Raw genomic sequence first — 26542 nt, forward strand, 5'->3', positions numbered from 1 at the left:
TTGAATTCCCCGCCCAACATCCTAGGACCACACAGTCTAATCCCACTACTTCACAAACACATCTAATTCTGCATCTCTCATTTCAGGCCGCTTCGGGGATTGTCAGCCAGAACCGTCAGGTAACTTTGCTAACTTTTCACTGCGCGGAGGGCTGGGCAATTATAACTAATTGCTATGGAAACTCCAGCTGATAGGTGACTGCACCATTGCACTAGAGCACAATTAGTTCATGAAACCCATCGAGTCAGCTCTGCCATTCCATCACATCTGATTCTGCATCACACTCGACCCCATACACCTGCCTCGCCATAACCTTTGATGCCCTGTCTCATCAGAAAACTATCATATTCCTCTTTAAATATAACCAAGAACGGCCTCTGCCGAAGTCTGTGGCAGAGTATGGCAGAGATTTACTACCGTCTGGCTAAATAGATGCCCTCTTACCTTTCTTTTAAAACAATGTCCCTCAATTTTGAGGCTGTGCGCTCTAGTTCTGGATACACCACTATAATAACCATCCTCTGCTCGTCCAACTTCGTCCATTCAACATTCGGTACGAGTCAAAGAGATTCTGCCGCTCCGCATTCCTTTCAATTCCAGTCAGTACAGACGGAAACCTACCAAACGCTCCTCACAAACGCCCATCATGAGTTGGGAATCAACTTCGTGAGCCTTATCTGAACTCTCCCTAATGACGATATATATTTTCTGAGACATGCGGCCCAAACAGTTGACAATACCCCATGTGCGACCTCACTAGTGTCTTGGAAAATCTCAGTATTATCTCATTGATTTTTGTTCTAATACCCTTGAAGTAACGGCCTATTTGCATTCTATACAGCAGACTGAATCTGTAAATTAACCTTCTGGGTATCTTGCACTAGTCTTGTAAAAACGCTGAGTTCTGAGTTTTCTCACCATTTAGGTAATAATTTGCACCATTGTTCATTTTAACAAAATGCATTTTCATACAATTCCCAACATGACGTCTCATCCGCTTCCTTTTTTGCCCGATTTTCAAATTTGTCTACGTTCTGCTGCAATCGCATTGTTTTCTCGGCACTAACTGCTCCTCATACTATCTTCGTATCATCGTGAGACTTTGCTGCAAAGTCATAACTTCTATTTTCTAATTCATTGCGAAACAATGTGAAAAGTAGCGGCCCCAATACTGACACACGATTATCACCACTGGTCACAGGCAGCCAAAATAAAAGACACCCTTTGTTCCAAGACGCTGCCAACTGCATTTCAGTCATTTCTCTGCCCATGCCAGTATATTTCCGGCAAGGAAATAGGATTTTATTTTTACTTGGGATGATAATCAGTCACCTCCAGGCAGGGCAGATAGCAGAAAAAGTATTTCCCCTGACTTTATTTTTCCCCAAGTTTAAATAAGCTTTCGTTCTTAAATTCATCCTCTTACCTCTGATGCTGACGATACGCGAAGTCTCAGTTCGACACTTTCCAACAAATTTTGGTTTATATTACCCAATAAATGTGGACTGTGTGCAGTCTGACAATGACAGAATAGCAGATCTGCCGCTCTCCGAAGAATGCATATGACCTTGTCTTTTGGGGAGCGACCCGATTCTTCTCCTGGGACGACAGACTGCCTCTAGCTCTCAGTCGTCAACGAGTTTCTTGTCTTTCTGTCACGTTAAGCAGCTCAAAAGGGGTTTCTCTATCCTGACCTCCCGCTTGATCACACGTTTTGCATGCAGTGTTTGTAACATTCAGGCGTCGTTTAGTAGCGAACGCGATGCGCCGAGCGTCAATTGCCCCCAGCTTAAACCACTGTTTACCGCAGGTGGTTATTTTCTGATATTTTCCAGAAAGCGTGAAGTTGAGGTTGGTGAATGGCGGCAGTCGATGTGATGGGAGATTGGAGATTCACTACAAAGGAAACTGGGGGACTGTGAATGGTAATTCCTGGGATATGCCGGACGCGAATGTGGTGTGTCGGCAGCTGGGCTGCGGCGCTGCAGTGAACGTCTTTGCTGATGGTCGCTATGGGGAAGGATCCGGACCTGTTTTCACGACGGATGTTCAGTGCGGTGGGAGCGAGTCCGCTCTTCAGGAGTGTAAATCAGAGCCATGGGGTGACACTGGTTATTCACACAGCCAGGATGCTGGTGTTGTTTGTAAAGGTAAAAGTCCGGTTTTATATCTGCGGTGTCGCGATCTTGATGTCCTCCCGCATATCACTAACTCGAACAGAAAGTCCTCGGCGACAAAATAAATCCAACTTGTGTCGGGATTATTTTCGTCATGTTGCAATTACTATTCGTGTTATCGTATCCTTTACTGTTGTTAACTAGAATGCAGAAAACTTGTCGGTTTGCACAAGTACACGATCATATGACCAGGTCGAACAGCATCTGTGGTGGGATAGTAATTCTCCGTAAGACCCTGAGCCACAGGAGCAGAATTAGACTATTTCATCCAGCGGGTCTGCTACACTTTCAGTCACGGCTGATCATTTCCCCTCTCCTCAGTCCACTCCTCGGACTTTCCCTTGCCGTGACCATCACGTTCTGTGTTAAATATCCCCAACGACCTGGCTTTCTGCGCAGTTTTCCGTAATGAATTCACAAATTTACCTCCCTCTGGCAAAATAAATATCTCAGCATCTCTGTTCTATCTGGACGTCCCTCTTTCATGAGGCTGTTCCCTCCTGTCCAAGAATCCTCCGACACGACAAAAACGTCCTTTTTACATGTTTTCCGACTAAGCTTTCAATATCCGAAATTTTCACTGAGATCCCCTCCCCATCCTTCTAAATTACAGCCCGTACAGATCCGTGGGATTAAACCTTCTTCTGTGAGAATCCTTTCATTCGTGGACTCGTCGTCGCAGCTTCCTCTGAAGATGTTTCAATACCAGCGTATCTTTTTCTCAGAATGGGAGCACAGATCTGTTAACAGTGCTGAAGGTGAAGCCTCGCCAGTGCGTATAAAGCCTCAGCATCACATCCCTGCTCTTTTATTTTCTAGTTGTCTGGAAATGAAGACGCTAGAGCAAAATAATACATTTGCCTTACTCACCACCGACTCAGCCAGCAAGTTAACCTTTTCGGGTGTTTTGCACCAGGGCTCCCAGGTCCCTTTACAGCTGAGATTTTCTTTTGTATTTCGCCCCGTTTAGTTAATAGTCTGCACCTTTATTTCTATTACTAAAGTTTATGAACATACATTTTCCACCATTGGATTTCATTTGCCACTTTCCTCCCTGTTTTCCAAATGTGTCGACGTCCTTCTGCAGCCTACAAGTTTCCTCAACTCTACCTGTCCTTCCACCAATCTTCATATCATCTGCAAAACTGACAACAAAACCATCTATTTCATCATCTAAATCATTGACATACAGCGCAAAAGAAGCAATCCAGAAACCCAACCCTGCGAAACACATCTAGACAATGGCAGACAACTGAACTGGCTTTTCCCACTCGCTGCCTTCTGGCAGTCAGCCAATGATCTCACCGCGAGGATGTCGGCACCCTTCGGGTTCAGGCGCAACCCCGCACTTTGGTACAAGTCATATATCCCCCAGCAGTGATCCCAATCACCAAAGAACCTGAAGCCCTATCCCCTGCGCCATCAACTCAGCCGCGCATTAATTTATCGCCGTCTGGACTGCACAGACTCGAACCAGAAATGTCTGGAATGTGATGATCAAAGTCAAACTCAATGTGAAGCAGATGATGACCGTTTCTTTATTTCGTCCACATTTTGTTTTCAGTTGCCCCAAATTCCATAATTTGCAGCCAGTGATTATAGTGTAACTCAGCACCGCAACAGTTCTTTCCCCTAAACTATACAAGAGAGCCAACATGATCATCTGATTTGATTTGACACATGGTGTCCAATTTCTCTGCTAACATGTTCTATCTTTATAGCTGTCGAAGTGGATTTATAGTTGCGTGTCTTTAACTGTTTCAACTACTTTCTCTCGCTGTTCGCTGGCGCACCTACGGCCATGGGGGTTAAGAGGTTGTGCCTCTCAGGTGCTTTTGATTTTTCCCCTCTGTAATTATACACCTATGCTTTCAAATATTGATTCATTTTCCTTACAAAAGCACTGCGCGCATCAAATAAACAAATAAATGATAATAAATAATGGTGACAGCATGAAATAAGGAAACAAGCAAGTAAATAAACAAATAATCATATAGCTGACGCAAAATAGGCAGATAAATGGACAGATAGAGACATTGAAAACCTTCAGCACAATGCAGGCCATTCGGCCCACAATGTTGTACCGAATATGACTCTACCTTAGAAATTACTAGGCTTACCCATAGCCCTCTGTTTCTCTGAGCAGCAAAAGTCTCTCAAAATACCCTATTGTATCCGCCTCCATTACCGCTGTCCATTCCACGCACTCACCACTCCCTGCGTGAAAAACTTACCTCTGACATATTCGGTACTTCCCAGCACCTTAAACCTGTGTCCTCCTGTAGCAGCCATTTCAGCCCTGGAAAATAACCTCTGACTATCCACACGATTAATGCCTCTCATCATCATATACATCTCTATCAGATCACCTCTCATCCTACGTCGCTCCAAGGAGAAAAGGCCGAGTTCACTCAACCTGTTTTCAGATATGCTAACATACCAATGAATATCTATATGAAATACCAATTGATCAATTTAACTGCTTATATATGTATTTATTTGTTTGTTTGCCTACTTAATTAACAAATATATACAGTATCTAAGTGAAACATATGTGGAAATCAACAAACAATCGATGATTCGGACTGACGCCATTCCTCAGCATGAACAATCAATGTTCGTATTCTCTGTACTTTGCACCTCTCGATGGTTGCTGACTGATGTGCAAAGATCCGCCAGCATTTTCTGTCTGTTGCTCAACATTTCTAGCCTATTCAAAAACTCTTGTTTTAACGGTTAATCTTTTTTTTTTATTCCAGAAAGTATGAAGGTGAGACTGGAAAAAGGAGACAGTCCATGCACCGGGAGACTGGAAGTGAACTTCAGGGGATACTGGGGACCTGTCGGTGCTTTGGGCTGGGATCTGAAGGATGCAGCTGTGGTGTGTAGAGAGTTGAGCTGCGGCGCCGCGCTGAAAGCCCCACACGAATATCACTTTGGAAAGGTTTTTGACAGCATTATAACCTATAATGTTATCTGCGACGGGACTGAGCCTGCTCTGCGGGAATGTAAATCAGAAGAATGGAGTTACTACACCCATTGTCGACCCGATTATGCCGGAGTTATCTGCGCAGGTAAATCGAGCCCCTTTTCTCTGGGTACGCCCTCTCTTTCTTGATCCGTGCTGTCCGAGAATCGAAATAACACAAGCTTACCGCTCGCTGCGAGAGATCGGGTACTAAATCTATCTGTTTAGATATTATTACTGTCATGATGAGATAGCATTCTGATTTCAAACCCCTACATAAATCGTAAATACGTGACAGCCGGCACAGCCACCAGAACGATTGAGCGGATCAAGCGACATCTGTGGGTAACAAAATGCAAAATGTTGTCATCAGGACTAACATAGACCAAACTCGATATTTTGGCAATTTCTCTTCACCACAGCTGTTGTTAGTCCCCCTGCGTTCCGTCTTATTTCGAAGTTGTCAGTAAACTTCAGCTAATTGAGAAGTATGAATAAAATGTGATGGGTCCTGTAGGAAGTAAGGGATTAGGAAACTGCCCTCACATCTGGCAAGGGTCTATGGTGTAGCGGGAAGATTGGATAGTGGACAGAACAGGTGGTGTTGTTCTGTGTATATAAAATAATATTAAATCATTAGAAAGGGATGATATAGGATCGGAAGGTGTATAGTCTCTCTGGGGTGAGTTAAGAAATGAGAAGGGTCCGTTCCGTGAAATCCGCATTCCGATTCACGGTCCGGTCCGTGGAAACCGGACTCCCAGTATTCTGGCTGACCGTTGTTTCAGTTGTGCTTAATCAGGCATCTGACACTCATATTGTGGTTGGAATAAAAGCGATCCCGGGCTCGAGTGTGCTTGCTGGTTCAGCTCGTTGGTATCCCGTCCTTGCCTCTGTGGGGTCAGGACGTTCTTGCCGTTACCCTGTGGTGGGATCTGATCATTCCTGTCCTTGCCTCAGTGAGGTAAGTCAGGCCATCCTTGCCGTTACCTTACGGTTGGATCTGTACATTCCTGTACTTGCCTCGGTTGGGTAAGTCAGGCCGTCTTTGCCGTTACCCTGAAGTCTTCCTTCTCTCTGAAGCCTTGCCGGCAAACTCGCCTGCATCCCCGCCTGTATCGCCGTCAAGTTCAGCCGTCGGAGTGAGACCGGAGCCTTGCCACGCCAACAGAAGGAAGCTTCTGTTGAGCTTGGAATTATATCTTTGTGTCCCTGTGTTTCGGGCACGTGTATGAGTCCCGGCCCTAAGTCCTGCCCCAAGGGGGTTTCCTGACTCTGTGTAAAGCCCCGGTCCTATGTCCTGTTCGCAAGGAGGGGTCCTGGCTCTGTGTTCTGTGTTCCTGTGCTCCAGACCAAAGCTCGGTTTTCCTGTGCTCCGTGACCATGGCTCCGTGGAGATTCCAGTCCGTGTCCCAGGCTCAAGTAGGTTCCAGTCCCTGTCCAAGGCTCCGAACAGATTCCAGTCCGTGTCCCAGGCTCAAGTAGGTTCCAGTCCCTGTCCAAGGCTCCGAACAGATTCCAGTCCGTGTCCCAGGCTCAAGTAGGTTCCAGTCCCTGTCCAAGGTTCCGAACAGATTCCAGTCCATGTCCAAGTCCAAGTCGTAGCCTAGGCCCTGAGCCCTGGTCTCGTCCAGGGCCAATGTCCGTGTCCAGCTACGCCTCTCCCCACTTCTGCTTTGCTCTCCCTCCACCAAGACCAAGTCTAAGCTTCGTGCCCTCGTCCAGGCCTGGTAGTCCCGCGTCCTGCCCCGGCGTCCAGTCCTGTTGCCTTACCACGTCCAGTCTTCGCCTCCGAGCCTGAGTCAAGACCCAAGTCCGGGGTCCCTGTCCAGTCTCTGGATCGGAGTTCTTATCCAGGTTCCTCGTTCCTAGTTCTTCGTCCAAGTCCCACTTTCCTAGTCTGGTTTTAGCCCAGGCCCTGTATCCTAGTCTCGTCCAGAACCTGTGTCTTGTCCAGCGTCTTTTCTACCACACTTCCCTTGTTTTCTTGATCCACCTAGTCCTCTCCCTAGTACTTAAGTGTCTGTGTCTGGCATTTGGGTCCGTTCCAACGCCTCCCGTATGACAGAACCTACTGGTAGTTTTACAAATAATTGCAAACAACATCCAGAATGTGGATTACAAATTGAAGCAGGAGGTATCTGAAGGCAGTGTCAGAAGAGTAATGTCATGATATTGGTTGGGTACTTTAACATGAAAGTGGATTGGGAAAACCAGGTCAGTACTGGACCTCCAGAGAGGGAATTTGTGGAATGTCTAAAGGATAGCTTTTTAGAACAGCTTGTTGATGAGCGCACTGTGGGATCGGCTGTGATGAATTGTGTGTTGCACAATGATCTGGTGGTGATAAGAGACCTTATGGTTCAGTAACCCTTAGAGAAACGTGATCAGAATATGATGGAGTTCACTTTGCAATTTCATAAGGAGCAACTAAATCCTAATGTGTTGATATTTGAGTGAAGTAAATGAAATTACAATGGCATGAGAAGAGAACAGAACAAGGTGACTGGAAATGGACAACGGCAGAAAGAACAGCAGAACAGCAATGGCTGGAGTTTCTGCGAAAAATAAGAGAAGGACAAGACAGATATATGGCAAAAAAGAAAAAAAAAATCCAAATGAAAGAAGGACTCTACCCAGGCTGACAAGTGAAGTGAGAGCCGAATCAAAAACAAAAGAGAGTACGTACAAAGAGGTCAAAGCTGCAGCGGAGATCAGGATTGCAGAAGGAAAAAGAAAAGGTCATTAGGAACGAAAAGATGAAGTATGGAAGGACGCTGGCGACTATATAAAAAAATACTAAAAGCATTATTAAGTATTGAAAAGTATAGAGAGTTGAGGGTAGATATTGAACCAATAAAATGACGCTGTAGATATTGTACTGAGAGACACACAGTTGGCAGAGGAACTAAAAGCGTATTTTGCATTATTCTTCACAGTGGAAGACATCTGCAGTATATCGGACATTCGAGAGTGTTATGGAAGTGAAGTATGTGCAGTGAAAATTATGACTGAGAAGGTGCTCAGGAAGCTTAATGTATGATTATAAATCTTCTGGACCTGATATAATGCACCCTCGGGTTCTGAAGGAATTAGTTGGAGTGATTGTGGAAACTTTAACAATGATCTTTCAAGAATCGAACGATTCTGTCATTGTGCTGCATGACTGGAAAATTGCAAATGTTACGTTGCAATTTAAGAAGGGTGGGTGGCAGCAGAGAGAAAAGCAGAGACCAGTTAGCTGATATCAGTAGTTGGGAAGTTGTTGGAATCGATTGATGGGGATGAGATTACGGAATACCTGGAAGCAGTTGACAAGATAGGCCAGAGCCTGCATTGTTTCTTGAAAGAAAAAATCCTGCACGACGAACCTATTGCAATTATTTAGGAATTTAGATGCAGGGTAGACAAAGGAGATGTCGTAGAAATGGTGTACTTGGATTTTCAGAATGCCTTTGACAAGGTGCCGCACATGAGGGTGCTTAGCCAGATAAGAGCCATAGAATTACATGGGAGTTACTAGCATAGGTGGAGCATTGGCTGATCGGCAGAAAACAGATCTTATTCTGGCTGGCTGCCGATTAGCAGTGGAGTTCCACAGCAGTCGGTGTTGGCACCGTTGCATCTTACAATGTATGTCAATGATTTGAACTATGGAATTACTGGACTTGTGGCTAAATTTGCTGATGATACAAAGATAGGTGGAGAGCGTGTAGTGCTTAGAGACAAATAGTTTACGGGAATGGGCAAATACGTGACAAATGAAATACAATGTTGGAAAGTGCATTGGGAAGAAATAAACGGGCAGACTATTATTTGGATGGGGAGAATATTCAAAATGCATAAATGTAAAGGGACTCGGGAGGCCTTGTGCTGGATACCATAAGGTTAACCTTCAGGCTGAGATGGAGCTGAAGACGGCAAATGCAATTTTGCCATTCGTTTCTAGAGGTGCAGAATATAAGAGCTGGGATGTGATTTTGAGGCTCTATAAGTTAGTTGCAGACCACACAGTGTATTGCACGCAATTTTGTCCTCCGTATTTTAGAAACGATATTCTGACATTGGAGAGGTTTCAGAGAAGATTCGTGAGAATGATTCCTGAAATTGAAGGGCGGCACTTAGGCTGTGCTCACTGGATCTCGTAGGAATACAGAGAATGAGGGAGGTTCTTATAGAAACATTCGGAATGTTAAAAGTCCTGAACAGATTGAAGTGCGATTTCAAACGGAGATACGGATACACTACTTTCGTCAGAGGATGGTAAATCTGTGGAATTTGTTGCTCCGAGTGGCTGTGGACACCAAGTCATTGAGTGCATTTAAGGCAGAGATAGGTAGGTTCTTGATTAATCAGGACATCAGAGGGTTTGGGGGGAAGGCAGGGGAGTGGGGATGACTGGAAAAAACTGGATCAGCCATGACTGATGGACCGAATGGCCTACTTCTGCTCCTATATCTCATGGTCTTATGATCACACTCACGGCATTGTGAATGCCAGTGTCCCTCCGGATTAGATTCCGCATTCATTCTGTGAGAAAATATGAACATGATTTCAGACCATCGCTATTGCTTGGTATCATTACAAAGAACCGTTTGCCATTTTAGTTATAACGAAGTATCTTCGACCTCAGAACATGCGTGTACTCCTATTTGCGTTGATGATGCCGTCTGTGTGCTTCTGTGTTCTTTTCTATTTGGTTCAGATGTGTGTTAACTGCAACGTTGCATTTCAAGTTTCAAATGCACACACTTTTTGCCGTTGTGCAACTGCTATTGTCTCGCAGAACCAGTAATTAAGCCTACAGTGTATGAAAACAATGTGAAAAAATAAGGTTAATGCATTCCGAAATTACTTTTTCATAGAAGATTATTCCCAGATATTGTCAAACTTGAGGGGATCAAAATCTATCGGGACTGTAGGAAACTTGAACAAAATTACACCGCTGGATGAAATGGATTAATCACCAATCCTGTACAGAGAAAAATATATGAAAAACATCGTTGCATTTCGGGACAATACTGTAGATAACCTGAACAGGAAACAAACAGCAAGGGATTCACAGGGAGTTCTCGAATTCATAAAACTAGAAATACGGCTGAAAGGGGTTTCTATGAACAGTGGAAAAGAAAATGGCACTGTAGTACATGCTGCCGTTTCTAGAGAGATACTGCTTCGACTATCGGGTATCCGGAATCAGAATCGGAAATAATATTACCGGTGTTTGTCTTGAAATATGTTAACATTGTAGCAGCAGTAGAATGCAATACAAGAAAATATAGAAAAAATATGAATTGCATTAGGTATATAATATAGAGCAACATTATGCAATTCGGCACATCAAGTTCACACAACCACATCATCACAGCTGATCCATTTGATCCACATATGTCTAACCATGTGGATGTATGTGCGTGTATATATACACACACGCGCACACACACACACACACACACACACACACACACACACACAGACACACACACACACACACACACATGTAACATGATATGTGTGTGTGAGTGTGAAATAGTTAAATTAAAAAGAGTGCAAAAACAGAAAAAAGAAGAATTGTGAGGTCGTGATCATGGGTTCAATGACCATTCAGAAATTGGATGGCAGATGGAAAGAAGCTGCTCTTGAATCGCTGAGTGAGAGCTTTCAGGCTTCTGTACCAGCTTCTTGATGTTACCAATGGGAATTGGCATGTCCTTCGTGAAGGGAGTCTCTTAAATGATTGACACCGCCTATTTGAGGCACCACTCCTTGACGATATCTTGGATATTACAGAGACCAGTTCTCATGATGGGACTGACAAAATTTACATATTTTTGCAGCTTACGAGATCCTTTCTGTAGCAGACGGTGAGAAGGACTTAATGGTTTGAAAAGCAAACACGAGGAAATCTGCAGATGCTGGAAATTCAACAACACACACACTTCGTCTGGAGTCCTGAGGAAGGGTCTCGGCCCGCAACGTCGACAGTGCTTCTCCTTATAGATGCTGCCTGGCCTGCTGTGTTCCACCAGCACTTTGTGTGTATTGTAATGGATTGAAAGATATTCAAATCAATTCTTCATGACTGCGGTCAAGCAATGTTCTCTCCATCAAATCCCATGAAGCAAACTCGGTTTACGCAGTAGCAATTTCTACAACCGAGCCTTACTATGGTTTACATACTCATCTTCAGCTGTGATTTCTCCGTCTTTGTCAAGGGAATCTGGTCTCATAAAATCCGGACAGCATACCTGATATATATTAATATACCGCCTAGCGATTATTTTTTAACATGATTCTTCGGTATTACTAGCCTCTATTTGGTTAATTTGAGCGGTCCTTAGTTATTAAGAAACTTTTACTGAAACTGATAATTTCATTGGCTTCTGGGCTTCCATCGTCTGGAACCGTTTCTGCCTTCTCTTAACGTCGTCAACCGACAGGAACTCCGCAGGACGATATTTGTATTCACTGGGGCAAACAGATTGTTGGAAAGGCAGGGTCTGATTCTGCATATTCTGCATAACGCTGTGATGGGGTAACCCCGTGTTTCTAATATACCTGATTAATTGTTCAAGTAATTGGGAATATTCTTCATGGCACAGCAGTACACTTTTTTAAAAAAGTTTTTTTAATTAGTTTTTCAAAATATTTTACAAATGAAAAACCCCAAATCCCAATGAGGAGCATTAATACAGTGCAAAATTAAGCATACAATAACAATATGCTACAAAAGAAGAGAATTTAACAAAAAAGCACCTAAATTAAAGACAAGTAAGCTTAGTGTCCTCCCCCAGCCCCACAACACAAGAAAAAAAAACAACAACAACTCCAGACCGACCACAACACAATATAAAGAGTATAGGTCAGGACAGTCAAACTCCCAGACTGTGAATACACTTAGCAACAGAGGATAATAATGCCTACTACAAGAAAAAAAAAGGGAGCTGAAAGCAAGGGACCGAAAAGAAGAAAAAAAGAAAAAAAAAACCCTAGTCAAGAGGAAGGTTATGAAAGTACTCGATAAAAGGTCCCCAGACCTTATGGAACTTTAGATCCGAATTAAGAACTGAATAATGAATTTTTTCGAGGTCCAAGCAGGCCATAATGTCGTTAAGCCATTGCGCATGAGTGGGCGGGGAAGCATCTCTCCATCTAAGGAGGATCAAGCCTCTAGCCAGGAGAGAGGCAAAGGATAGTATTCGGCATTTGGTCGGACCCAGACATAAATCTGTCTCGCCCCAAAAACCGAACAGAGCAATTAAAGGGTTTGGTTCTAGGTGCTGATTCAGAATACCCGATAATGTAGTGAAGACATCTTTCCAGAATTTCTCCAAGCTAGGACAAAGCCAGTACATATGGATGAGAGAGGCCACACCCCTCTTGCATTTTTCACAGAGCGGACTAATGCCAGGGTAGAATCGAGATAGTTTAGATTTAGACATATGGGCTCTATGAACAATCTTAAACTGTAAAAGGCAATGGCGAGCACAAAGAGAGGTTGAGTTAACCGATTTGAGAACTGAGTCCCAGCTCTCCTCGGATAAGGAGATATTTAAATCCTGCTCCCAGGCCAATTTAATTTTATCCACAGGGGCCCGTCGTAAGGCTGCTAGTTTACCTCGGATAATTGATATTAAACCTTTACCTAGTGGATTAATAGAAAGAAATAGGCCCATAGCGTTTTTCGCAGGCATTTCAGGAAAATTAGGAATTAAAGGAGCAATAAAGTGTCGGATTTGGAGATATCTGAAAAAGAGAGCGTTAGGCAGGTTGAACTTAACAGAGAGCTGCTGAAAAGAAGCGAAGCGATTATCAATGAAGAGATCTTCAAAATGTCTAATGCCCTTCCTGTACCAAACATGGAATGCTGAATCGTACGTGGTAGGTAAACAAAGGTGATTATGTGCGACAGGCCTAGAAACGGAAAACCCCTGGAAACCATAGCATTTCCTGAACTGAGCCCATATACGCAAAGTGTGTCTAACAAGAGGATTAGCTATTGATCTGGGCAGACTACTAGGCAGTGCAGAGCCAAGAAGTGCAGATATAGATAATTCTTTAGTGGAGCTCAACTCCATTGCAACCCAGTTAGGGCACTCGGATTGACCATGGAAGAAAGACCAGAAGGTAGCACAACGTATATTAGCTGCCCAATAATATAAGCGAAAGTTAGGTAAAGCCATGCCACCCTCTTTTTTAGATTTTTGGAGGTGGATTTTATTAATTCTAGAGCGCTTATTCTGCCACAGATATGACAAAATAATAGAGTCTAAGGAATCAAAAAAAAAGATTTAAGAATAGAAATTGGGATAGATTGAAATAAGTATAAACATTTGTGAGAACATACATTTTATCAACATTAATACGACCTACCAAAGACATAGATAGAGGTGACCATTGTACCAGACTCTGTTTTATAGCATATGAAAGATTGACAAAGTTTTCACGAAAGAGATCTTTAAACTTCCTCGTGACTGTAATTCCAAGATAAGTAAATTGATTATGGACTACTTTAAAAGGGAGATCACGAAATATTAGTTCTTGCGCTTCTTTATTAATTGGGAAAAGTTCACTCTTATGTAAATTGAGTTTATAGCCAGAGATCTGGCTAAACTGGTCAAGAAGTGAAAACATTAGAGGTAAGGATGTAGACGGATTTGAGAGAAAGAGTAATAAGTCATCAGCTTAGAGAGAAACTTTATGCTCAACACCCCCTCTCCAAATCCCGGTCAATTCAGGACAGTTTCGAAATGCTATCGCCAGAGGTTCTATAGCCAAATCAAAGAGAAAGGGACTTAAGGGGCATCCCTGACGGGTGCCACGTTTGAGATTAAATACTTGGGATTTCTGAAAATTAGTTAAAACAGAAGCAGTAGGACACAGGTACAGCAATTGGATCCAAGAGATGAAACTTTGGCCGATGTCAAATTTTTCTAAGATTGCAAAAAGGTAGTTCCACTCTATACGATCAAATGCTTTCTCCGCATCGAGGGAAATAATACATTCAGGAGGCCCAGTTGGAGCTGAGTATAAAATATTAAATAGACGCCGAATGTTAAAAAACAGGGAGACAGTTGTTAATAAAGCCTGTTTGGTCATCAGAGATAATGGAGGGAAGAACGGTTTCTAATCTGTGAGCCAACACTTTAGCTAAGATCTTTACATCAACATTGAGCAGAGAGATCGGCCTGTACGAGTAACACTCAGTTGGGTCTTTGCCCTTTTTTAAAAGAAGAATCATAGTTGCCTCATTGAAAGAGGGTGGCAATTCGCCGTAATTAAACGAGTCAGATAATACTGAAAGTAACTGAGGAGAAAGAAGTGAAGAGAATGATTTATAAAATTCTACAGGGAACCCATCAGGTCCAGGAGATTTCCCTGAGGACAGTGCAGAAATTGCAAAAGATATTTCTTCTGATGATATAGGCGCATTGAGTTTGGCTTTGAAATCAGATGAAAGTGAGGGGATATTCAGATTCTGTAAAAATTGATCAACAGAAATATTGTCATTCAGAGATTCAGAGGAATAAAGCCGAGAATAAAAAATTTTTAATACGTCATTAATTTCTAAATGATCCGATGTAAAGTCTCCGTTCTGCTTCCGGATCTTTGTAATATGTTGTTTGGCTTTGGAACGCCTCAGCTGATTGGCTAGGAATTTACCAGACTTATCCCCATGAATGTAAAAGCGACTCTTGCTTTAGAGAAGTTGGCGTTTGACAGGTTGAGTGGACAGAAGGTTAAATTTAGTTTGGAGTTCAACGCGCTTCTTGTATAATTCAGGGTTCTTAGTTTGGGCATATATTTGATCCAAATCTTTAATCTGGTTAATGAGGTCTGATCGATCTGCACGGGATTTTCTGTTGAGATTTGCTGTGTAAGAGATTATTTGACCCCTCAGACATGCTTTCATGGCATCCCAGACAATCTGGGATGGCATTTCAGGTGATGTATTAGTGTTAAAATAAAAGGTTATCTGATCCTTAATGAATTTTACAAAATCATCATCCGATAATAAAGTTGAATCAAACCGCCAGTGTTTCTTCCTCTGAGGGAGACCAGGAAAGTTCAGAGAGAGATTATAATTGGGGCATGGTCAGAAATCAGTATACTCTGATAGTCACAAGTGTGGGCAATTGGGATAAGTTGGTTATCGAGTAGGAAATAGTCAATTCTAGTGAAGGTATGGTGAACAAGTGAGAAAAAAGAATAATCTCGCTCCGTAGGATGGAGGATAGCTAACGCAGATTTAGTAGGTGATCTGGTAACAGAGGACGATCGGTCCAATTTAGGATCCAACCAACAGTTGAAGTCACCACCCAGTATAAGAGAGTATGAGTTTAAGTCTGGTAGTGAGAGAAAAAACCGTTCAAAAAAGTTAACATAATCAAAGTTGGGGGCATACAGGTTTGCTAGTGCAACTTTAGTGTTATATAGTTTACCAGAAACAATAATAAAGCGGCCATTTGTATCAGATATTTATTATGGAGTTCAAAAGAAATATTTGAGTTAATAAGAATGGAAACTCCCCGAGCTTTAGCGGCAAAGGATGAATGAAAATGCTGACCCGCCCACTTTGACAGAAGCCAGGAGTTATCAAAACAATGAATATGAGTTTCTTGAAGGAATGCAATGTCAGCTTTGAGTTGTTTGATATGTGAGAATACCTTCCTCCTTTTAACAGGGTGATTCAATCCCTTTACATTCCAGCTCACGAATTTAAGTGCACAAGCCATTATCAATTACTAATACATAAAAGGCAGCAGGCATATAAAAAGTCAAGCAGTACAATAGCAGTCTGGGAGCAGAGATGTAAACATAGATTCGTAAAATCAAAACATATACATGTCCTGAGCAATAAAGAGAAACAATAAATACAGTGAGTGATGTTGGAACTGGAAAACTCACCCCACCCACACAACCCAAAACTAGACGGCTACCAAAACAAGTAGCTAGCTCTACCAAAAAAATTAACCCAAATACAACTTCCAGATCTGTGTCATTAACAACAGTTCCGTATAAATACTATAGCAAATAGTAACTAGTTTATGCACTAGAAAACATAACTACAGATTAGAACACCTTCTGCAGAAATATAAAACTTAATACAGAGAAAATCGGAAGAAAACCAAAACTAACCTACCCGCGAAAAATTGTAGAAGAATAAAGTAAGAGAAAGGGGGAAAAAAGGTAAAAAAAAAAAAAAAGAGAGGAAGGGGAAAATTATACATTCAAGACGAGTATTTATCAACCATTTTCAGAGAGGAGAGAAAAAAAAATTCAGAGATTAGAAAAAAAGGGTGAAGAAAAGAAAAAAAAGATAAAATAAATAAATATAAAAACAGGAAAAATAAATCAGCAATTAAACTGTGAACCAACAAACAGGGAGGCCTTCACTAAAGACTTCGAACCTCCAAAACAAGTTAGAGTCAGTTGTAGAACTCTGTAGATAAAGTTATACAAGAATGAAAATAGATTACACACACACCAAATCCCGGGAGAGATTGTCAACAGCCCTTAGAGTTTCAATGAATAATGTCTGAGTGATTCAAGTCAAGTCTGAGTCCAGAAAAATTAATTTTACTACGAGGAGTATTTATCCACCATTTTAGGAGATCCGATCAGATTACGAAGATGACTGGATAGCCGGAACACTTGCCACAAATGCTTCAGCTTCCTTCACTGATTTGATCCACTTGTATTTTCCGGTATTAAGCTTGATTCGTAGATCGGCAGGATTGCGAAGAGAGGGTTTAAAACTACTATCAAAAAGCACTTTCATTGCGCCTTTAAACTCAGCGCGCATCTTTATGGTCTGGTGTGCAAAATCTTCAACAAAGCGAATGGTTGTATCCTGGAAAGAAAAAGACCCCCTGCGACGTGCCTCTACAATCAGACTGTGTTTTACCTGGTATTGATGGAAACACAAGATTACTGGTCGCTGACGGGAGCCCAGAATTCCGGGGGGAACGTAGACTCTGTGTGCCCGTTCGAGCTCGGGCGGGTTCTGAAGCAAATCTTTCCCGAATATCTCACAGAGAAACTTGGCGAAAAACTTCACGGTTGATCTCTGTTCGGTCGCCTCTGGCAATCCAAGAATTCTGAGATTGCAGCGTCTGCTGCGATTTTCGAGATCCACCATTTTGGAAAGAAGTTTGTTAGATTTTTCCTCTAAGCTGGAAAAGAGAGTCTCCAAGTATCGAACACGACTTTCTAAATCCTCAGAAGTCGAATCGATGCGAGATATGTGTTCGGCATGCTTGTCCACTTTATCGTTGATCCGATCCAGTTTGTCTTCCAACTGTTTGAAAGCGGTTTTAAATTCCTTTAAAATTTCGTCTCGGAGCTTTCCGAGCGCAACCAGGGTCTCGTCTGAGGGAGCGATAGCTTCCTTTCTCCTGGATTTAGAACTCTTGCTGGACATTGTAAGTTAGATATGTTCACAGGCAAGTAAGAGATACCGAAAAGAATCCTAACTAAGGTTTAAAAAATGGAGACATTTAGTGTAAAGATAGCTACAGTAACGGAACAAAAGTTCGGAGCAGCTAAACAATCGCCATCTTACCGGAAGTCCGCAGTACACTTTAAAAATATTTTGCACAGGGATTTGCATAACAGGCTTTCGTAAAGGTGAGGCACACGGGTTGCAAGGCAAGCTGAATGATTTTGATATTGTGCTGCGCTGCAGGAGACAGAATCCAATGATAGAACAATGTTTGTCTTATTGTTAATCTGTGACCAATGTTGCATCCAAAGGGTGGTGCTTGAACTTCCGTGTATACGATTTGTATCAATAACTAGGAAATAAATGCTTGTCGTAAGATGATCAACTGTACAGAGGAAACGAAATTGATCGATATCTAATATATAGTACAACAGGATATGGATAAAACGAGAATATTGTCACTAATCAGAACTTTATACAGCTGTGCTTGATCCACACTTGTGATACAGAAATATTGCTGGGAATTGAGTAACTTAATGGAGACAGATTGGATAACCTGGGAAAACGTTATATTCAGCAAATTAAGTAATTCTAAAAAAAAGTTTCTCTGTTGATCATCTGTAGATTGAATCATAGAAACATTCAGTGAAACGCGTCTTATAAGTTGAAGTCGAACTTCGGCCATGATACAACACAGCTTGTTCACCACTCACCAACCCTGAATAACTTGAACATATTTTGAATGTGAGTAAGCCGGAACATCCTGAAGAAGCCTGCGCGGTCTTTGGCAGAACGGAGAAACACCGTACAGACCGTGGAGGGAATTGGATCTTGATCACTGGCGCTGTACAGAGTTACAGTAAATGCTACGCCAACGTGTGACCCAAGATGAAACGTGGTTAGATTAATGCATATATATTAAAAGAGGGCAAGATAGTTGGACTTCACAATGCTATAAAACACACAACAACAAATATTTAATCTTATGTGAATATGGGGACATGTTTTGCTGACAGACTCTGAATGACCTCTTGAATGTACTGACAAAGCGAAAATATGCAAACCCGTGAAAGCCTCTTCCCGATAACCTCTATTCCCTGTAGGAAAAAAAAAATCTACCTCTTCTGATCTGGTTATATCTTGCAAACCATTTTTCTTTTGGTCAATTTCGGAATGCTATCCCTAAACGCGTGGTAAACAAACGCAGAGATATCAAACTCTGGCAAAGATAAATGCATTTTCGTTAGTTACAGTAGATGCAGCTGAAGATTCGGGGAGTTTAATGCAAAGACTTTATTTATGTTGACTGCAATGACAAACGCGTATTGAGAACAGTAAACTGTATGAAAGTTGTGTAACACTCTCTTCGCCAAGGGGGGTGATAACTGCCCGGTCCAGCCAAACTTCGGAAATCTCGTTTGGGTGGATGCTGAGAAGTGTGTCCTCTGTTACAAATCAGTATCCCGAATAACAAGCAGTATACAATATGCGATTAAATGATTAAGTTTATAACTTTTACTTTAACTATGTGGTTAGTAGAGCGAAAATATATAGAAAAAAAGTGTGCCAATCTTATTAAACACTCTGTGCACAATCGTTGGAGCTCAGTCAGTAGTCTTCCTTCCACCATCCGATCTACTCCGAGCGTCACCCACCTACGGACGCCCGCTCGGAGTCCACTCCGTCTGGCGGCCTACCGAATCTTCCCAATCGCGTCTTCTCTGTTCATCCCTTTCTCGCCCTTTGGCAAAAGCCCGCGAAAACAACTGCTTCCAGAATCACAAGACACAGCAACAATCTCTTATTGGCTAGCCCCTGAATTCCAAAGACCCGTTATCTCTAGTCATAACACAAACATTGCTGCTACAGACAAGCCATTACCTTAACAGTAGAATATTACTCTGAAGCCATTACATTAGCCTTAGTAGTGAAGCCATACAGAGTGTGCAATATTGGAAGTGGAATCTATGTGAGTGTTTGTATAAATTTCGTATTATGCGCTTTGACGATTTTCCTTGAGGTGTCATCTGTCATGAAACGAGGTTTTCGAAAAGCTAAACAAGAGAACCGACGAGGCAAGGCGGTAAATGTTTCCTCCATGAAATTTATGGAAGTTTGGTCCATAAAGTTAACTCACGTGGTATCGCTGCTGGGGCAGCTATTTCAATACCAAGCTTTATTGTTGATAGGACACAGAGAGACACACTGAGGTATTGTTTTTATCTTTTAGTTTCGCGACCGAGGAAAATCATTATCCTTACGTCTGTCGTACCGCTTAACAAGTTGTGTTACTATCCAAATATAATAATTAATAGCTCTGTTGATGACATCCAGTTACTGATACATTGTTTGGTTAAGAATATTGCCTGCATTTACAGTTGGCATTAGATCAAATGGTAATGTGCGGAAATGATGCATATTGTTATATTTTACGAAATTAGAAGAGATGTGATAATATTGAATTATTGAGGTATTTTGCTAAACATAGAGAACTCGGGGTGAGTACTTTGCTTACCGGCAATAAATATAATTTATTTGCATCATTGGCCGAAGATTTGAGCGTGATTCTGCTGAGGTAAGGCTGTACGCTATCTTCATGCCAATGCACTTTTAAAATTTTAAGATAATTATAATCGACGTGATATGTGAATGCTACTATTAATCTTGACAGATTGTAGAAAAGCATCTGAATGATATTGCATGGACAGCCTGAGATCTTTTAACAATAGATAAAGCTATTTTTCACTACGGCAGAGTGAGATGTTACCTTATAAGGCATATAAAAATAAAAGCATGACTCGTTGCATAGACAACAAGTTCGGCAGCGGGTTAACTGCCGTGGATTGTCTGTCCGGAAAGCAACACCTTTCTGCTGCCAACTCAGTGGCCGGAGTGCTCGGGAAAAGAGACACAACAAACTTCTAAAATCGTCAGTCAGCGATTTGTTTGTTATGCCCCCTCTCACTGTGAAACGGGGACACCTCTTGTTCCCTAATTAGGGAGTGAGCGAGCCTGTGATATGACACATTATCGGGTGCACGTCGTTTTTGGGATACGGCAAGTCTGGGTCTTTATTGATAGTTTGCTGCACGTTTGAGTGGTCGATAGAGGTTGCTGATTTTTTTTGTTGGTGGGTGGGGTTATCGCTGCGTTGCAGCTGCTTGTGCGGGGGAGGGGGAGCTGGTTGTGTTTCGGGGTTCCAACGTTTTAACTGTTATTCAGACTTTAGGACACTCCTCTGTTTTCGTCGATTTTGCGAAGAAAAATAATTTCAAGATGTATATTGTCGACATTTCTGTGGCATTAAATGTAACTATTAAGACACCGGAAGTCTACAGCAGCCAACAAAAACACTGCTGGAACACAGCTCATGGTTTCAGCTTCCATGCAAATGCGTAAACGATTCGGCGAACACTTCTTAGAACAGTCTGGAAAGGGGCAGTCCTCTGAATGAAAAGTGGGAGGTGGTGAGGAAATATAGCTAGAAGTTGGTAGGTGAAAGCAAGTGGGTGGGAAAACAATAGAGATGCGTAGAAGGAATCTGCCACAAGAGGGTAGTGTCACTTCAGAGAAATGGAAAGAGGAGGGATAGCAAGGGATGTCCTAGGTAGGTGAGGCGCCATAAGAGGATAGAGTGGGGAATTGAAGACGAGGGGAGGGAAGTGACTGTTTTTTAACTTCAAGGATAAAACCATATTTATGCCATTGGCATAAAATCTACAAGTATAGTAAATGAGGTGTTGTTAATTGAACCCGAGTGTGTCCACATCGTGGCACAAGTGGAGCTATGGACAGTCATGTTGCAAGAGGAGTCGAAAGTAAATTGTTGACCTATGGGGAAGTTCCGCTTCTGAGTGAGAAATATGAGCTGCAGATTGATGAGGTCTCACTAATGTAGTGGAGGCAGCATAGAAACAATAGTTACAGTAGACGAAATTAGCATTTCGTAGTGGAAATGTTAAATACCTGGAAGGACTCGGTGCAGCCTGTCATGGAGGGCAGGAAGGAAGTGAATGAACAAGTGCAGAATTTTGGCTGCTTGTAGGAATAAATGCCCAGAGAGAGAGATTAGAGGGGAGGCATAATTGGAGAAGGGAACTACGGACGGAGTGATGCCTGTGGAAAGCGTCGTGTGCATGCTTAGGACGGGAAGCATAAAAATGAATTTAGTGGTAGGGTCCATTTAGAGATGGCAGAAGTTACGAAAATCATAAGTTGGATGTGAAGCCTCTGCGCTACCTACTTTCATCTGTTGGGAACAGCATCACTGCATTTTCTTTCCAAGGTAGGGGCCACCGTAAATATGGAACCTACCTATAAGATGACATAGGGACTAGCAAAAATGTACAGATGGACGAAGTTCGAGAATCTCTTGGAATGGCGTTTTTGTAGAAAAGTTTGTGGAACATAGAATAAATGTAAACAAACTGACAAAATTCACCAACCATTATTTCTTTGAATTACAGTGCAGTCGGATAAACAGGAGATTCTTCTTCCCATCAAATCCAGGACACAATGCCGTCAGTCTTGACTTAACTTAATCACCGTGTGTGCATTCCTCACCTTTATAGAATACTGAATGAAAAAATATTGAATGTGGACTGCTATTTTTAGCCAAGGTTTCTTAGTCGAAAATCCTGACTAAATTTCATCAGATTTCATGTTTGAAGTTTCTGTCTCCTATATATAATTCTTACTTCATTTTTTTTTTTATTATACACATGTTTTTCAGTGAATACTTGGCTCCAAAATAGGGTGACGATGGGGAAGTTACAGTTTTTTAAAAATTCCATTTCCGTGTACTCCCTTTGAGGAAAATGAATGATGCTTTTGGAATTCCGATACAAACGGTTGAAGATGATGATGATGTTGTTGCTGCTGCTGTTGCTGATGATGATGATGATGATGATGATGATAATAACAATAATAATAATAAAACAACAATAATAAAGTTCTTATTTTTTTTCTTAATTATAATGATATTTTCACGCCTGTGTTATCATAACATAAGAGTGGTAATATAATTTCCTCTAGTAAAAAGAGAATATAAAAAATTTAAAAAAAATAAACGTGTTAAGAATCTGTTATCTGGCCTTAATTATCGACCAAAGAGAGAAAGTAATTTTGATACTCAGATCCGATATCCCATGATGAAACTGGGCCGTGCAAAACCATGTCATCTGTTTGAGAACCAATTGAAACTATATGCAATGAACGCATATTGCTGAAATGTTCATTTTCCTAACTGTGCTTCATATCGTTCTCAGATCACCGAGCTCCAAGATTGGTGTCCGGAAATGATGAATGCTCGGGAAGACTGGAAGTGCAATTTGGAGAAACCTGGAAAACGGTCTGTGATCTGCACTGGGATATGAAAGATGCCAACGTGGTGTGCAGTCAGCTTCAATGCGGAGTCGTTGTTACTGTGCGGGGAGGAGCTTATTTTGGGGAAGGAACAGGACAAGTTTCGACTCATGCCTTTGAATGTCAGGGTAATGAGTCGAGGCTATGGGACTGTCCATTTTCCTCAGGAACTCATCGTTGCACCCATGAGAATGATGTCGGTGTGATCTGCTCTGGTGAGTACCTAGGATCCAGATATCTGTTATCGACAATTCTCCCATTAGCGATTTGCAAAATGCATCAGCAGAGCACTGTTCGATATGATTTTCATCTGACATCGACGGGCAGATTAACAGGGTGAAAGTGCCGGAAGAATAAAATAATGATTGACTTGAATTTGGTTTCGGCAAAAGAAATTACGATATTTGATATTTGTTAATAAGTTGAAAACAAAAATCACCAACAATAGCGCAGCAATTTCGCTGATAAAACCACAAAGCAGAGAACAAAGGAAGTTTGTAGATTCGCCCATTTACTTCTGCATCAAGACACTGAGTGTCCTTAATAACGTGGAATTTGTTTCAGCGGGGAACTTAATGGCAGGCGTTATGCACGATGATACTAATCTCACAAAAACGTGTAGGTTAAGATTCGTTAAGTTCACAAAGATAAGCATGCAGAGAAATACGCATTTATATGTTTGTAGGACAACAGTTGATCATGCAGCGTTATTATAAATTAAACAATACATTATCGCAGTGCAAAATATATTAAAAATGTGAACTGGTGTTTTCCTTTAGAAATTTATTGTGAAGTACATGTCGCAAGTTTTTTCAGCACACCTTTCAAAGTATACAGTACACCTGAACGTGAAAATTAATAATTCGAATAAATTTAATGATACTGGATTTTGTCACATGTCTGAATACAGACACAAAACTGATTAAACGTTAAAATGCGTAGCTGGTTTTGTAGCTCTGTAACGGCTATATCTAATAACACAAAGCAATTAAATATAATTTATTTCAGTACTGAATCATTGATGGATTATTGAATATTGCCCGAAACAATTCTCCTTTCTTCTGAACGGAACCACACAGATGAATTGGTGCGGACCTGTAGATTAATACAAACCATTGATTTTGCCGCAGAACTTCAAGCATGCATCTGCACCAGTATAGAAAATACATGATTACAGCGAGATAACTTGTTCCAACAGCCTCGGATTTTGCTGCTAGAAATGTAGACATAACGACTGTAAAATGATAAAAAAGCAGAAGAATAAATAAAATATCAACTATATAGCTGTTAGTTGAACGAAAGATAGCCTGGAATTCACACAGTTTATAATCATCAGCGGACACTTGCTGGGACATAACATGATTAACAGTTCGAAAGTTGCTTATGAACCGATGAAACGAGTCGTCAGTGAAATAAACAAACATGGAAATATATAATGGAAAAGTGCAAAGAAAATATACATCACAAGTAAAGACAAACATCAATTTAATCACCAATAACGGAAAAGAAATTCGAAAATGTCCCATGTGAGTGCACAATATTTGAATGCATGAAGCATCCTCAAATATTACATATAAATACGAAAATAAATAAATATAATACATATGCCTATCGACCATTGAGTGGGAAAGAACTGCATGGGTCGAATATGGTGCTGAATAATGGTATTTTCAACTTGGACAGAATATAACATTTAGAGTGATGGGCATGAAACTGAACGATCAACAGAATCAGGAGTACTGTATAGAAATCAGACAAGGAAACCCTTCTTCACCTGCATGGCCCAATGTTTGAAACAATGGTATTCATTTTGTTAAATATCCATCAAAAATGCGAGATTCCTGCTGTGGTATATGCAGATTATTCACAAGACTTTAAATATACATTGGAAAAATAATTGCGGGTCAATCAGATTTAAAAAAATAACATGTTTGCATAGTGCTATACAGTGTTATTTTCGCGACGCTCTGCCGAGCAGACGCACTGGATGGCGGTCCTATCCTGTGCAAATTCTTTCAATTAGTTTATGTTGCGATTAATTAACTGACTTCTTTTATGAATAAAACAGGGAATCATGAAGCACGACTCGTTGATGGGGACAACAGATGTTCCGGCCGGGTGGAAGTTCGGCACGGGGACCAGTGGGGAACACTTTGTGATGAGTACTTCAGCTTGGAAGATGCTGCCGTGGTCTGTGAACAGCTACAGTGTGGTGCAGTAAAGGCAACTCCCAGAGATGCATACTTTGGCTCAGGAAACGGGCCAATGTGGAAGGATGACTACATTTGTTTGGGAAATGAGTCCCGATTAGCTGATTGTCAAGTCACAGCGTGGAGTCAGATCAGCTGTTCGCATGGAGATGACGCCAGCTTGATCTGCACCGGTGAGTTGTTGAAGCGTTTGTCTGAATCAAACCTTTCTTTGGTCGTAAAGATATCCAAACAAAGACAAAAATAAGCAAAAATAACAAATGAATGTATCCAAAATTTTCCGACAAAACTATGTCACGAATCTAAATTTTTGAGGCAACTATCTGTGTTTGCAATTTGAACTGTTTTATTGTCATTATCTAGACCCTGAGTACACAGTGAATAAAAATAAAATGTGAGGAGAAAATACTTGCAAGTGCAGAGAATTATGTCAATTGGTGTCAAGATAGAAATTTTTAGTAACATTTTAAAATCTGTAGAAATAAAGATGTAATAATTGCAGGTGAGTTAACTCATATTATAAACTGTTGTAAAAAAAAAAGCGAAGACTGGTATTAAAAAAAATAAATGGTTTCCTTTATGTTCGGCGAGTAAGAATAATACCTGGGACCGCTATGTGTGTGTTTTTTTTAATTCTGCGGATTGAGAAGAGAGGTTAAATGGCTTCTTGGGTGTTTACCTTGTAGGAAATCAGTAGATAAATTAATCTTTCCCGCTAATAGCTGAACATATCTGGGATACATTAGCTAATTATTAACTGTTTTACACAATCCCATCCATATTGTAGATGAAATATGGTCTCTGCGGCTGACCGACGGGGGAAGCCGCTGCGACGGCCAGGTGGAGGTTTATGATAACGGCAGATGGAGCAGAATTCAGGATAACTTCTGGAATATCAATGAAACCAACGTTGTCTGTAATCAATTGCGTTGCGGTGTGGCCACATCCTCCTACATCGCCTCGGGGCACAGAGGGAAAGAAGGGCCCGTGTGGGTGACCGACATTCAGTGTGAAGGAAGCGAATCGCATCTCCAAAATTGCAGGACATCGATACTGAATCAGTCTTCCTCCGACATCATCGGCGTCGGCGTCCTGTGTTCAGGTGAATAGCATGGAGAAGTGGAAATTTTAATTTCTAATATCGTGTTGCTATTAATTATATACAGATAAATTTAGAAACACTGAGACTTGACGATATTTAAATCTCCATTTGTTTAATCAAATCGGCGTTAATAATCATATCCCCTCTTGCAGGGTTTCCAATTATATACCCACCCACAGCTCCTACGGCAGCCCAAGTCTTACGGCAGCCCAGCTCCTAAAACATACGAACGAATTTATTGCACTCAATTAACTTAGTGGCTAGTACAAGTTGGGA

The 26542-nt window shown here is 41.5% G+C and overlaps 1 protein-coding gene across 1 annotated transcript; it reads left to right on the plus strand.

Moving 5' to 3' along the window:
• The first annotated feature begins 1939 nt into the window (after nt 1-1939).
• On the plus strand, nt 1940-26274 carry LOC140722957 (scavenger receptor cysteine-rich type 1 protein M130-like). The gene is made up of 5 exons (XM_073037578.1): nt 1940-2150; nt 4937-5251; nt 22858-22986; nt 25023-25337; nt 25952-26274. Exons 1-5 carry the CDS (start codon nt 1940-1942, stop codon nt 26272-26274), a joined length of 1293 nt encoding a protein of 430 aa, XP_072893679.1.
• Nucleotides 26275-26542: the final 268 nt, after the last annotated feature.

Source organism: Hemitrygon akajei, unplaced genomic scaffold (assembly GCF_048418815.1).
Source record: "Hemitrygon akajei unplaced genomic scaffold, sHemAka1.3 Scf000095, whole genome shotgun sequence".
Classification (NCBI taxonomy): Eukaryota; Metazoa; Chordata; class Chondrichthyes; order Myliobatiformes; family Dasyatidae; genus Hemitrygon; species Hemitrygon akajei.

What these genes read in the sequence shown, in the direction of transcription:
- LOC140722957 (XM_073037578.1), top strand. Translation starts at nt 1,940, where the DNA reads ATGCCGGACGCGAATGTGGTGTGTCGGCAGCTGGGCTGCGGCGCTGCA. An exon ending in TGCTGGTGTTGTTTGTAAAG is followed by an intron (nt 2,151 to 4,936) that starts GTAAAAGTCCGG and finishes TTTTTATTCCAG; the next exon opens with AAAGTATGAAGGTGAGACTG. An exon ending in AGATGCCAACGTGGTGTGCA is followed by an intron (nt 22,987 to 25,022) that starts GTCAGCTTCAAT and finishes TGAATAAAACAG; the next exon opens with GGAATCATGAAGCACGACTC.